Here is a 14833-nt window from a genome sequence, read left to right as displayed (position 1 = left end):
CCCAAAGAATAGGAATTCCTGCAGTCACGAAAGCTTTTAGTCAAGATTTACACTTTGTATCGTTGAGCACTCGATCAAGCTCCTGACTGGGTTGGAAAAACTGGGCTCACAAGGTGGAGCCCGCGTTCCCGTTGCGCCCCCTACTGGGCCTACCCCAGCAGGGGGGTGCAGGGGAGGGGTGCAATATGGGTCAATTTGCAGCAGAGGTCGCAACTGGGTACCCGATACCCGTACCCATACCCGATACCCGGCTACCCGTACCCGATACCCGTACCATACCCGATACCCGTACCCTACCCGATACCCTACCCGATACCCGTACCCTACCCGATACCCGTACCCTACCCGATACCCGGCTACCCGTACCCGGCCGGGTACGGGTACCTGTTTGCGACCCTGGTGCGGCCGGGTAAGGGTACGGGTAGGCCGTGAGTCACCGGTGAGTAACCATTTGTCACTCATTTCGGGTAGGGTACGGGTAGCGTATGGGTACCTGTACCCGGCCGGGTACGGGTACCCATTTGCGACCCTGGTGCGGCCGGGTACGGGTAAGGAATCAAAACCCGTTTGCGACCTCTGATTTGCAGGCGTGCTGGAGGCAAGAGCTCTTGCATAAAGGAAGCCCACAAGCTTTTACCCGGGCAACGCTTGGAACCAACTGTGTCACCGCGAACTCAACGCAGCACTGGGATGCGCTGCACGTGGTGTTCTTACGCTGACCGTGTTGTTTTATATATATATAAAAGCACATGGGTACAAAATGACTGAATTGAAATATTTTCACTTTGGATAACCGAACCTCACTCAGGATTCTTGAATGCTGTTCATAAAAACCCAAGCAAGCTCACCTTGCTAGCCCCACACCCCCTCGGCTTTGTCGGGTAGGGAGAGGAAGGAAGGGTGGTGGGAGCGGTGTATCGGGAAGGGGCCGCGCCACACCGCTTACATTGCGTGGGAGGGACACGGATCCCGGCCCGTGCTGCTGATCCTGGACCGCAAGTGGGTTGCTCCAGGGCACCAGTGGTCATGGAAACGCAGCGATGGAGGAGGAGGAGGAGTACCGCTGTGTGACGCTGCTCACAAGTTCGTTCGCACGTGCTCCGTGCTCAACTGAACCGTGGGCTCATAGTGGCCGTGACACCGTCAGGAGTGCTGCCCTTAAAACCCTTCTCCGCTGCAGAAAGGGTTCCTGTGGAGTGGTTGTTGGACACGGTCTTTTTTAGCTTCATTACTCTCGCGGGCCAGTCCAGAGTGTTTGCCGCGAGGCCCCCGCGGCGTTGAGCCGGAATGCTTTACGGCCGGGTGTCGCGTAATCCCCACTTGTGGAGTCGCTCCATGATTTGTTTTGCCACATTTAATTTTTTTTACGAAGTGTTTGTATATTTTGAAGGCTGGGCTGGGGCTGGGCTGTGCTTGGCTGGGCTCGCCGACGCAGATTTAATTCAGGCTGAATGGTTATCTCTGTCGGAAATTAACCGTCCAGTGTTTCAGCGCGTCGCCGGCATAATGGGTAAAGATAAAAACCCAGCGTAAGGCCAACAGCGGCTTTACGGGACGTCGTGCGGGACTGTCGTCTTTCAGTTATTTGCATGCTAATGACGTTGTGAGCCGTCGAGAATGAAACACGATCTTGAGTGCATTATGTTCGTCCAGCCCACGGACTTGTGTTGAAGGTGTACAGCATCGAAGGCATTGCAGCTATTAGGTGCAACAGAAATAATGATACGGCCGCGTACGGCTACTCGGTGTGTTTTTGGGTCGTGCCGCACGTCATTCAGCACGATGTCTGGATGTGAAACTCCCGAGGAAGCTCTCAAGACGTGAAGCGAAAACGTTAAATGTCTTGTCAAGAACACGTTCGTAAAACACGAACACGCAATCGTAAAGCGATGTAGAGAGCAAGCCCGAGAGATGTTTCTGATCGATCCTTTAGAAAAGTGTAACGCTTTGGAATATAACACTGTTGTTTTGCTTGCTGCGTCCGAGCTCCCGAGTTTTATTTGTTTGTTCTGGGGAGAACGAAGAAATGTGAGAGTTAGTGGCCCTAAAATGTATCTTTGTCGTGTTTTATAGCATTTCCCCAAATATATTCCTTCTGACTGGCGAGAAGCAGAGGCATTGCTTTTCTGTGATGAACCACACGGCCACGTGACCCCGGGGCCATGCATGAGGCTCCTTGTGTGCTCAACCCATGACCCCCTGACCCCACGAGGCTCTCTTTGAGCAGGGCTGTGAGCTTGGGTTCTCATTCAGGGCTGAAATTCATCTTTATGGGCTCAGCTCCAAAAACATTCATAGTGAGTGAGCACTACCCTATTCTGAAACGCTCCACGTTGGACTTGCAATACAGAGGTCGCCGTTTTGATCTCCCAGCGTGGCAGTTGAAGCAACGGGGTTAAGCTTCTTAAATCTCCCTCTGTCCACCCAACGGTACGGGTATGCCGCACTGAGTCGATGGGCGGGTCCCGTGTGGTGGGGTAAAGCGTGGGTACTCCAACCTAGATAGATAGATAGATCGTTTATTGTCATTGTCACCAGTACAACGAAATTTAAAATGCTCACCAGTCAGGGCATCATTCATAAATTTAAATTAAATAAAACAAGAAAATAAAAATAAAATTAAATGAAAGATAATCAATTTATACTATATATAAAAACAGCCCAAGTATACCCACATACCCACATAAGGTTACATTTTGTCATTGCACATCTCTTTCACAGTCAATTGTAAACACTATTACTTAATAATTAATTAGCATTATTGAGTGTGGTGATCGCTGTAGGATAAAAGCTCTGTTTGAATCTGTTTGTCCTTGTTTTGACTGATCTGAATCGTCTGCCTGATGGCAACAGCTCAAACAGTGAGTGTCCAGGGTGAGAAGAGTCCTTTATAATGTTCTGTGCTTTTTTGATGCAACGTGAACTGTGTAGTTCTTCCAGTGTGGGGAGATGGCAGCCGGCGATCTTTTGGGCTGTGTTGATGACCCTCTGGAGCGCTTTCCTCTGAGCCACTGTGCAGCTGGTGTACCATACACAGATGCAGTATGTAAGAATGCTCTCGATGGAGCGGGCTCGCTAGAGCTCCCTCTAGCGCGCGGTCCCTTCCACCAGCAATGGCGTGAGCTAGTAGTTGCAAAAATGTGGCCTTTTCATTGTGACACCCCTTTGGTTGGCGACGTCACATGGAGCACAGTTTTCATTTCGAGGCCGGGTTCATTGAGAGCCGTTTTCCTCGGTGTTCCAATCTGGTAATCACACTTTGCCTCATTATTACCACAGCATAACGTACATAGCTGAAATGTTATGGAAAACATAAATAACGCTCCATAATAGAGGTTTTTTTTTGGGTTAGATCGCGTAAATATAAATGTGTCATTAAACCCACCACCACCCCAACACAGCCAATTAGTAAGGTTTGTTACGTAAACAAAACATGACAATTAGTTACTAGTACATCACACCGGTGTGTTGGAGAGTAAACCCACAACATTTACAATTCGAGTACGACGTTTCGCCAGTAATTACAACCAGCTTCATCAGGTGACAGCCAGAGTAAAAAACACTTTGCAATCCTATGCTTGCCAGTGCTGAACCAATGACGATCACGATTTCTATGACGAAATTCAGCCATCAATTTTTGCCGGTATGAGGCAGGAAGACGTGAAGGCTAAAGCTAACAGAAACCCACGGGGGGTACACTTTTATTTTGCAAACGTGGTTAGGGGCCGTCCATAAATGACGTCATGCACCTAGGGGGGGGGGGGTCAGACATTTGTAACGATGTGTGACGAGGGGGGGGGGGTTTGAGAAATGTGACGTCACATCAAATGTGCAACTTTAAATAAATATAGACAACACGTTCTACTTAATTCAATAGACTTTTTAATAAAATTTTCTCCTACAACATCAGAGTGCAGCGCCATATTAAATACACACTACAATGACAATAGTTTAAAGCGATTTGAAGCATGTTTTATTTTTTTTTGGGGGGGGGGGGGGGCAGAGCTTTGTGACGTCATATTTGAGGGGGGGGGTCTGACTTTTTGTGACGCCGTGTGACGAAGGGGGGGGGGGGGTCAAAAATCGTCCAAAATCGTGTGACGTCATTTATGGACGGCCCCCTACATTTGAGCGAAACAAACACAGTGACTGATAATTGTTGTCCCGGTATGCGAATCGGCTCTATTTATGCAACGTGTGTACTGTACAGTTCATGCATCTGCTGGAATAAGGTGAAGGCACAAGCCCTTTTCACCTGGCAATAAAATACTCTCCATGTTATATGGAGATAAACACAGTGTCCGTTTTATAGGTTTTCATCCATAAAAATCTAATAGCTTCTTCGACAATGGCAGTTGAATAACAATGAGTGTGTCCCCTCTCCAGCTTTGTCTTGGTGCTAAACCCAGCAGGCTCGCTACCTGGACCAAACATCCGCAGACACCGTCTCTGTTTTCGCACACACAAAAATTAACCACGTTTGCAAAAGAAGAATAGCGTCTTCCCCGTGGAATTCTGTTGGCCTTAGCCTTCATATCTTCCTGCCTCGTGCCAGAAAAAAATCATGGCTTAATTTCCTCATAGACATCGTGAAACCTCATTGGTCCAGCACTGGCAAGCATAGGTTTGCGTCCCGTTATTTATGTTTTCCATTACAATCCAGCTATACGTTATACGGCGCTAATGATTAGGCACAGTCATGTGGTTTCGGGCAGGTTAAGGTTCCTTAATCTCCCAAGTTAAGACCTTTTCAGCTTTAATCCTGTTGCACCTCTTAGACACACACATACACAGTCGAGATGCTCATGCAAGTGCTTTTGGAGGACACGATATCTGTTCTGGGCCATATCAATACAGACATTGTCCCAAAAAAATCCACACATTTGTCAGTAACACTAACCTTGAAACGGAAGAGATATAACACGTTCCTGCGGAGGGAGCTGGTAGGAACGTTGGGTTGCTCGGTCAATGGCCAGGGTCAACGGCGGCGTGGTGTATTCCGCAAATATGCCCGATTGTGAGGGCGGGCACAAGCCGGCGTGAGTAGGTTAAACGTTGAGTTTTATAAAGGCACCACGGGGTGACCAGCCCCTCCCCACCCAGCCCCACCCCTCCCACCCCCCACCCAGCCCCACCCTCCCCACCCAGCCCCTCCCCACCCAGCCCCTCCACACCCTCTCCTCCCCACCCAGCCCCTCCCTCCCCACCCAGCCCCTCCCTGCACGACGGACACAATCATCCCCTGTGGGCTGGTGTAACTAGGAGGTTCCTACCAGTAAAATATGCAATGTATTGAGCAATGACTTTTCATAGCAGAAGGCGTTTTTTCGGAAATGGCCCTTTTTTCTTATGATGAAGGAAAAATGCAGGAAACACCGTCTATTACATATTTATTCCTTTCAGGGTTCGGGTTATTGACGAACGTTTTGGGTTGCTGTTGTTATGTGTACTATTGTACAACTGCTAACACGCTGTTGTAGTTTGTATTTGTTTATTTTTCTTTTTGTTTGTGCCAATGCGAAACTGATCATTTTCATCCACTGAATACTTCCAATGTTTATATCAGGGCTGTTCTATAAATTAGACAACCTCAGTCAAAATTTGAATTCCATCTTAGCAAAAACATATGGGGTATCGTTTTGAAATGATTTGTATTACATTTGAAATAAAGCAATGTTTTGACAGAGAGGAAACTGAATGCACCATCACGGCATGGATGAAGGAGCCAGTTTGTCTTAGTACGTCCAACACCGCAGTATTTTACGAGCATATCTCCCTCGTCACGAATTGTGGACAAATAATTTACTCTCCCAATCGCAGTCCCGATTTATTGACGTTCCATGCCTGAGCGAAAATCCGCTTAATTTTGATACCCATGAATAACAACATCGTAGACGCATTTCACAATGTACATCTGAATTTGTGCGACGGCTCATAAGCGGTCACGTTAGTCAGGAAATTCAAAAATAATTATCACCCATGGCAGCATTTTAAATTATGGAACTGACGACAACAATCCCTGTTCTCAGGTATAAATGGCTTTGTAACGTATTGCTAATTTGATAGTTATTCTCTCGACGAAACTGACATCAGCAGCATGATAATTCTCTTTCTAGGGCTAGGATTGCACTTTTCGGATGCTTTCAGCTGATGTCATAACAACTTGAGTACCAACTTCCTGAGAGGAAAACACCAGGTCAAAGTTACACCCAAGGAACAACAACTCGGTGTTGCGTAATGCTCGCAACTTCAAAAAGGGTTATATAATTCTTGTTAAGCGCAGCTCGAGTGTCACTTAAGTTGGCCCCTTTTCCCCCACTGCTGCCCCTATTAAGCACGGCCCCAGTGTTCGATGAGGACACAGATGAGGGTTTTTATTTACTGGGGGGGACGGGGGGGTGAGAGAAGCCAGCAATCGACACGCCTAGCGGACCAATCAAGTGCTCACTCCCAGCAGCACTCGCTTTGACACAGTCAGCCGCGAAAGATGGAACGCTTCAAAAGCTCGGAACAGAGCTGCATTGTGTCAGGCTCTCTTCAATGATTTCCAACGGAGGTTTAATGTGTTTATTCGTCAGCTCTCTCTCCGTCGGTGTGGCCATCCGTAACGGTGGGGTTGCGGTGGGGGGTGAAAATGATAGCTCCTTTCAAAGTTATAATTTGTGAACCAAACAAAAGTAGAAATATGGTTTTGTTATTAAATAATTTCCCTATTTGAAAACTGTCCAAATTGATCGAAGCGTTACTCAAAACGTGCTGGTACACACAAGCACAACAATGGCCATTATCAAATATGCAAACACGTTTGTGCATTTGTGTTACAGAGTTCACTTTACAGAAGCCACGCATATGCATTATTTATTTTACTGTATTACATCTCCCTTTGCCAGGTGACTTCTGTGTAATTGTTCAACTTGCACAGACATGGGCCTCCCTCTGAGGATTCGCTTGCGCTGTTTGTTGCGCGCAGGCCTGGGTAGAAGAGGAGGATGATGACAGTGCCGCAGAGCCGGAAGAGCCGACCGTCCCACAGCGAGACGCGCCGGAGAGCCGCGGCGAGCAGCGAGGCTGGGACACGGCGCTCGAGGAGAGAGGGGACGACGGCCAATCGAGCGAGCCTGAGGGTGACAACACCACCGCCACCAAGTTGCACTTCACAAAGGTGATGCCCGTTATTTCATTTGACTCCTTCTATTCTTGTATGTACTGTACGTATGTTGAACTTCTTTCGCACCGTACGTAGCCAACCGTGCTGATCGGAGGTGCTGGGGAAGGACAACAAACGAAACACAAAAAGCAATTTTCCTGCACCACAGTCGTCAATTATTCCAGCATCGGGAGCAGGATACAACCCGGTCTTGCTTGATTGTTACTGTGTATTCAGTGGTGCGTTTCCTATTCATGGCTACCACATTATTATTATTATTCAGTCTCCTGGTCTTTCCGTTATTGTATATTAAGTTGGGAAATGTTTTGGCCAAACTGCAGCAGAAGGTGTTTAATTATTTATTTTTGGCCCATGAACCACAGAAAAATTTGGTTTACTCTGGAGGTGGCATGTATTTAGTGAAAATGCAAGTTGCAGCAATGGCGAATAAAAGTAGAACATGTGATAACATATTTGTTCAATAAGGTTATGGAATTATTCACTTTTATTGGCAATTTAAAGATATGGATACAACTCGGGTTTAGCCATCTCAGGCAATGGCGGAGCCAGGATTTTCAGGTAGGGGGGGCAACCCCTCCAGCAATGGAAAATGATAGAGGAGTTGATAATTGTTTTTTTACCCTTTTATCTGGCAACAAAACTGACACCTTTTTTACGAGGAGTCATGTTTGCATAGACCACAATACCTGCAGTCATAATGCTAAAAAAAACATAACTCTGATAATGTATGCACTGTCCTTGGGTTGGACCAGATGACGCCAAAAGGCGCACAACTCAAAGACAATGCACCATCAAAGTATGAGAGCTCGGGGTAAGCATTTACACGAAGAAAGCTGTCTCAGGTGTGGACCAATCAACTTCAAGGACAGTGCATACATTATCAGAGTTATGTTTTTTGTTTGCATTATGACTGAAGGTATTGTGGTCTATGCAAACATGACTCCTCGTAAAAAAGGTGTCAGTTTTGTTTCCAGATAAAAGGGTAAAAAAACAATTATCATATTTTTTACTGGCAAATGAGGTACCAATGGTGATAGAGGAGTTGTTAGTAAGTAAGGACTTGTCCCTTGCTTTTTATTTGACGCGTGTGCGGCAATGGCGCAGCCATCGATCGAGGGTCAAATTCAAACCGTGTGTGATCGGCATCGCGCTCGCTGAAGGTGTTTTCCTTCAGGGAAGTCGTGTACTGCATACGTAACTGCGCACAATTATGTGAGTCACTTATAACAGCTTTGCCGTTACTTATTGCCAATTTTGGACTCAGACTATTGTCCTATCATCTCATAGAGTCCCTAGCACATAATAATATGCTACACAGTGGCAGTGGGGGTCGCAAAATGCCGATTTATTACTAATAAACCCCAATGATCCGATCCAAATTAGGGATTTCGATCGGATCAATGGGGGGCACGTCCCACCCCCCCCCCCCCCCCCCCCCACTGGTGATCTCAGGTGGTACCAACAAATACAATATTTGGTCTTGGCCCATGGAATATTTGTGTCCTGCCACAACCCGTGGTCTTTCCGTGGAATGTTTTAATGTTCAAGCAATCCGTAAGGGATCATAAAACAGGGCCGTGCAGGTTATAGAAATCATTTGGGTCATCCAACCTGCGCAAGTATATTTTCCAAGATAAATGTAACGCTTCAAAATATGAGAGTAGTTTAAATAATTGAATAAAAAAGATACATTATTAATGTGCATTGGTGGCAGATATTCGTCCATCCTGAGCGCTTAACCTACATTTTCAGTTATATTCCATGATTCATTACACTGATGCCCTAATCACACTGTAAAATAAGTTAATGCTGTCATAAATCTATGTAATTTATGTGGCGGTAAGCTCTAAATGCCCTCTGACATGTGAGAAATTCACGTGCGTTGCAGTACTTTGGGTGTGCGGGCAAATTTTCTAATCCAAACGTCGCCCGAGTGTGCAGCGGGGCGATTGACCATAAATATCTCAAGTGGCCTTCCGCAGTAACGTTCGCGCACCTGTGCAGGCAAGGCCGGTGACCCGTGCAGGTCACCAGAGTTAGAATGAGATGAGAGGGGATGAGGTAGGAGAGTGCGTGGAGGTGAGTAGAGTGAAAAGTAGAGTTTGCTCTGCGATTGCTGTTACAAGCAGGTAGAGAGGTGATGGCTGGATTTTATTTCCAAAATCTGTATGTTTCTTTGCTTGTGCTTGACATCAATTGTGGACTCATGTCCTGATTGAACACAAGACATGCTCAAATGGATTTTGTGGCTCACGATGGTGGTTCATATCATCCGCATTATGGAATGCGGTGTATTCCACTCGCGTTTTCAGATCCTTGGCTCAGATGCTTTTTTTGTTCATGAGAAAGAAATTGAGTTCGTTGTTGATGGTCAGAATGGATAAAAGTCGGTTGAATTATGCGAACAGATGAAAACTTACCGTTTATAAGAGATATCCGTGTATGAATCGTGGATAAGTAATCATTACAGGCTAGATGTGCCAGCCGACAAAGTATCTTGTCCAAGGAAATCGATTCTTGATACGCCACGGGCACGGCATCACTGCAATTGAGAAACAGGCACGCTTGCCCGCGTCAACAAGTGCAGCGCTCGCCGTGCCGTGTACAGGTTAAAGCGATGGCTATTGAGTAATCCATATTTTTAAGGGCCTTGTCGATTCAGTTCGAGATGAGCAAACCCAGCACTGGACACAATGGGGGAGGATTAAGTGGCTTGGCCTGGCTTTGCTCGTCCAATACCCATCATGTTCTTTCAACTAAACAAGGCGCTTTTCTTGAACACGTGTTGTTTTTAATTCAGAACTATAAATATGGCATATGTATATACTGCATTGGCGGTGGAACATAAGTGCAAAACAAAAACTCAACATCGTCTTGGTTCTTTCGGTAAAGTCACGTAGAATGGAAATAATAAAATAATAAAATAAAACATTATAAAATAATTCTCACGACGTATCGGGGAGATACTGTCTCCCCGACAGACCTGGTCTTCACCTGAGGATGGCTGCTTGCATTGTGGCCGAAACGTCGTGAGAATTATTTTATTATGTTTAATTTTATTATTTTATTATTTCCATTCTACGTGACTTTACTGAAAGAACCAAGAAGATGAATCCCTGCAGTCATGAAGGCTTTAAATCGAAAAAAAATTCAACATATTCGTCAAGAACTGCCCTAAAAGGGAAAAAAGAACAAGTGGTATTTTTGGCAACTGCTTCTCTACTGTAAAGAAGAGACATTGGCTGTATCGTCGCCTGTTGTTCGACGTATGTGTTTTCCTTTTAGGGCAGTGTTCTTGCGGAGCGTTTTGAGTTTTTGGCAGAAATATGGAAGTAATTTATGGCATTCAGTGGTTAATATTGAACAACGAAATGATAAAAATGTTTTGAATAGTCTGCAATTAGGTACGTGTGCGGTATGTTTTTTTTAAAGCAACGTTTTACGAAAAATGTAGAATAAAATTTCACACATCCAGTGGATTGATTTAATAATGAATTTAACAAATAATTTGCGAGCATCGGTCTCGAGCGACCTCGATTATTCTGAATATTTACAATTCTGTGCAATCATACCATCGCGTGTCACCCTCCTCCAAGGCCAAAATAAATGTGCAGACATTAACATTGTGCAGACGTGTACATCTATCTGTGGCATTGAGATTACTCCAATGCATTTTCTTGGCATATTTTGATACAAGTGCACATTTTTTCTGTTGTAATTTTCTCCAATTATTTTTTTTGCTATCCTTTACATTTTTTTCGCGGGTTTGCCGGTCGTGGCTTTTTATCTGTGTCCCTGACCGCAGTGCCAGACGTACAGTCGCTGGCTTTTCTGCTCCATCGTGTGTGTCACATGGGGCGAGAGCAGACGCACAGTAAATATTTCCTCGAGTTAAAATTTTACTGCGCTCCTAAAAACAAAAAAATGATCAACATTTTTTTTTTGCACGGGGTATCCAGCGCATTCGTTTTTATTTATATAGATGATTACAATTCTCAAATAGTTTGTATGCGTGTGCAAGACGAGAGGCGATTTCGTATTTACAGATTGCACGTGCCGTACTGTGTGGCTGTACCTTGGCGAGCAGTCTGGGCACGTGCAGGGTAAATATGACGCCTTGGCAGACCACTGCTGCAGCCTTATCACCAACGGCATGAATCTATTCGGCTCTCAACATATGGCTTGGGAATCAATTATTATTGCTTACATTTCCAACGGGACACGTGCAGCAGCCATATGAAATGGATAAACATGTTTCGCAAATCTTCCGGCAAGAAAATGACAATCGTTGGTTGGGTTTACCCTTATTTATTTAATATTTCACAAGCGCACATTTATTTTGACTTTATTATTGGCGGGCTTGGGCGCTCTTCCCTCATCACTAACCCGTGCAGTGAAGTATGGTGAAAAAAAAACTCCCATGACCAACATGGCGTGGGAAGACCTTCATCCAGCAGTAGATTTAAATAGGACTGTAAATCTATTATTTAACAGACTGCTAGCTCGAATTTGTATTAGTTACAAACTAAATCACGAATCCAAAACGGCAGTTTAATGTATCGATCGTACTGGCCTGCCCTAACGGGAGTAAAAGGCTGCATGGTTCTCCCAGTTAAGGCCAACTCAATTTTTCTACAATTATCCACGATAAAACATGGCAGCAAAATTCTTGATTTGAAGTTGTTGTGACTGCAAGGATCCATACTCTTTGGTTCTTTCGGTAAAGTCACGTAGATAAAAAATTATAATATAAAAAAATGAAAATAACTAAATTCAGTCAGACGTTTCGGGGGCAACACAAGCTTCCGTCATCAGGTGGAACAGCCACAGCAAAATTACTGTAGTGAGCAAAATTGCTGTAATTTTATTTATATTTAAAAAATCATTTTATTATTTTTATTATTTTTATTTTTTCATCTACGTGACTTTACCGAAAGAACCAAAGAGCATGGCAGCAAAACTTCCAGCCGAGGATGCTGGCTCGCTGCACCCAATTGCACAGAAGATTGCCGTCTTTTATCAAAGCGCCCAGATGCATCCCGGGAATTTCGCTGCTCGCTCCATCCAAGGCAATGGAAGTTAACGAGTTCCTGATCATTATTCAAGTGCCAGATGGCAGTCGCGTTGTCGGCACGATATGTGCATTGGCAAAGAGCAATGCATCACATTTAACAGTTCTGCGGAATTACGTAAATTCACCAGAGTGGATAAATCTGTGAATAAATTGAGCAAGCAAATATAAAGGGTCATAATTTGCGACATCCACGATACTTTTGTGCTTTTCCCTCTCCCCCCCCCTACATTTTCATGCAACGAGAGTGCGAAATACGCTATTATAACTGGGTGCGTTTCGATCGTGTAAATATTATCCAAGAGTGGCCATGATAGTATCCTCCCTTTTCTCTCGTTATAAACCACGGCGCTTAACTAAAGTCTGGGATAGGGCTGAGGAGTGTCCCTCGGGAATCTTGTTGTTGTTCTTGTTGATCCTTTGCCAGGGATCTTCCCAAGGCCCGTAACTCTCTCAGGCACACAGCAGCGGGCGTCACCGTGCGCACCCTATCGCAGATGGTCCTCCGCTCGTCCTCGCCTCATGATTTTCCTCCCTTACTCTCCACACTTGCACTGGAGGCTCCTTGTCCATGAGTAGTCTAGCCCCTTCACCTTGTGTGGGGGGGAGGGGGTTGAAAGGGGATAACCCCCCCGCTAAAGGCTCAGTCAAATTGATTTCTTCTTACGAGAGGTGCGCACCTCTCATTCACAGGCTGGAGCCAGTGGTGAAAATTCCACAGTGTTGCGACAGGTGAGGTCCACCCATAGGAAAACCACCGTTTGGCTACTCCACAGAGTGACATACATTTTGTGAACCCCAGGAGGGGTGATCGGCTGAGTTAATCCCCAACCAGGATTTTTTTTCCTCGCAAGCTTCCGATTGTGAGCAGCTTACCCCTCCCGCTGGGACACCGGGCCCGGGTTTTGCCACCAATTCTTATAGTCGAGCAGAAAAAAAAATGTTGGCACAAAACTGAGTACGATGTAGCAATGGGCGATGCAGCCGTTTCTTCGGAACACAGCGGGCGAGAGACAGAGCAGAACGCGGGATCGACGCAAGTAGATCACATCGCTGACCATTCTGCTTAGAGTAACACTTGTTTAATATCGATTGTGTCGAGCACCCCCAACCCCACTTTTTTGTATGGCCCCCTCCTTAACTAAGATCATGTCACAGGGTTGCTAGCCATGTTGTACAGACGGTGGGAACGTAAATGCAGAATAATTTTACACGTGCGGAAATGTTGCCAATCCACTGCTTGACGAGGGCCTCCTCCCGCGTACCCCTGCGGATCTTGAGGGGTAGAAGAATGTGTGGGAACCTACGATGTCGGAGCATAGTATAGTACAACAATGGATATTGCGACACTGCCATTTGTTGACACCTTATCCCTGCAGCAGCCTACAGCACCTGCGTTATGCGCTATGGTCACCCATCAAAGCACTGTCCAGGCTCAAACCTGCTTAGCTTCCGAGATCAAATGAGATCGTCGGGTACGTTGCCTGAGATGTTGTCATGTTAAATTACTGCAGAATTCGATTTTCACAGTGGCTGGAAACAATGTCTGTGAAAAACAATCAGGGTCTAACAATCTTTCATTTGGAAGCATTAATTGCCAAATATCAAATGTAGCTCTCACTAGTTTTAGTTATTATATTATGTCTGTGGGGGCCTTATGTTGGTTATAAGCAGCAGCATCGTTGTTTGTTCAGAGTCTTTAGATGTTGTGATTTTTTTTTCCCGACCGGCTCTCGGTGAGAAGGCTCGTGACCTGCAATGTTGACGCACGTACGAGCTCGCAAAACGATCCTGAGGCCTACATTAGTGGAGGGATCCCTGTGTGTGATCGTGAGTGGGTGCGCGCATGTGCGTGCGTGTGCTCAGGTAGCCGGGTGTGGCGCTGGCCCCCCATCGGTGCTTCGCTAACAGCACTTGCCCCAACAGTCTGGTTCAAGGCTATACGGGAGATCTTTGTCTTTTGTGTGTGCGTGTGCGCCCTGTGCTTATTGCAGCGCTTGGTACCGTCGCGTAATGCACCCCGGCTCCAATCCCGCCGCAATCACAGACTCGCCGCTCGTTAGAAAATTTGCCTGCGCTGTGCGTTCCGCTTTGGTTGCCTCAAGTGTTGTCTATCGTGCCGATAATTAACTACTGCTGATGATTTTTCCATAAATTTAAACTGTGAAAATATATTATGCTGTTAGATGAAATAAGATGCCGCATTTTTTTCTATGTTTTTGTTTTGCTAATCTTGCATGGGTGAGCTTCACGAACAGCGTGGAGAATATGGTCAGTATCGTGCACTGAAATGCTTTCTCATTTACTTGTCCACATAGACGGGATCTGTGGACAGTCAACATTGCATTGTTATGTCGACACAATTACACAACAGCATCATAACATGAACGGCCCGATGCATGCATCTCCTTCATAAATGGAGAGATTAGACACAAGCCACAGCAGTGTGCCTGTGGCCATGCAACCAAAACTACGGACCACACAGTAAACCACTAGTGCGCGCACCATCAACGGAGGCGGGGCAATAGCGAAACTACACGAACTCTGTCCGGATGCCCTCTGGTCATGGCTTGCAGACCTCGACATTGGCATTC

General features: G+C 45.8%; 1 protein-coding gene across 5 annotated transcripts in view; it reads left to right on the top strand.

Annotated features, from left to right (window-relative positions):
- LOC133349773 (sterile alpha motif domain-containing protein 15-like) overlaps positions 1–14833 on the top strand; it is a 143208-nt gene that overhangs the window by 68459 nt on the left and 59916 nt on the right. For 4 of the 5 annotated variants that reach the window (XM_061563499.1, XM_061563501.1, XM_061563500.1 and 1 more), the window contains exon 2: positions 6971–7162. In XM_061563499.1, the coding sequence (XP_061419483.1) occupies positions 6971–7162 (192 nt within the window). Of the gene's footprint in view, positions 1–6970; positions 7163–14833 lie in introns of those variants that run through there. The other variant, XM_061563497.1, reaches the window with a different exon arrangement.

Source organism: Lethenteron reissneri, chromosome 31 (genome assembly GCF_015708825.2).
Source record: "Lethenteron reissneri isolate LAM-NWPU_2019-01 chromosome 31, ASM1570882v1, whole genome shotgun sequence".
NCBI classification, from domain to species: domain Eukaryota; kingdom Metazoa; phylum Chordata; class Hyperoartia; order Petromyzontiformes; family Petromyzontidae; genus Lethenteron; species Lethenteron reissneri.
This window is presented reverse-complemented; position numbering and strand designations above follow the sequence as displayed.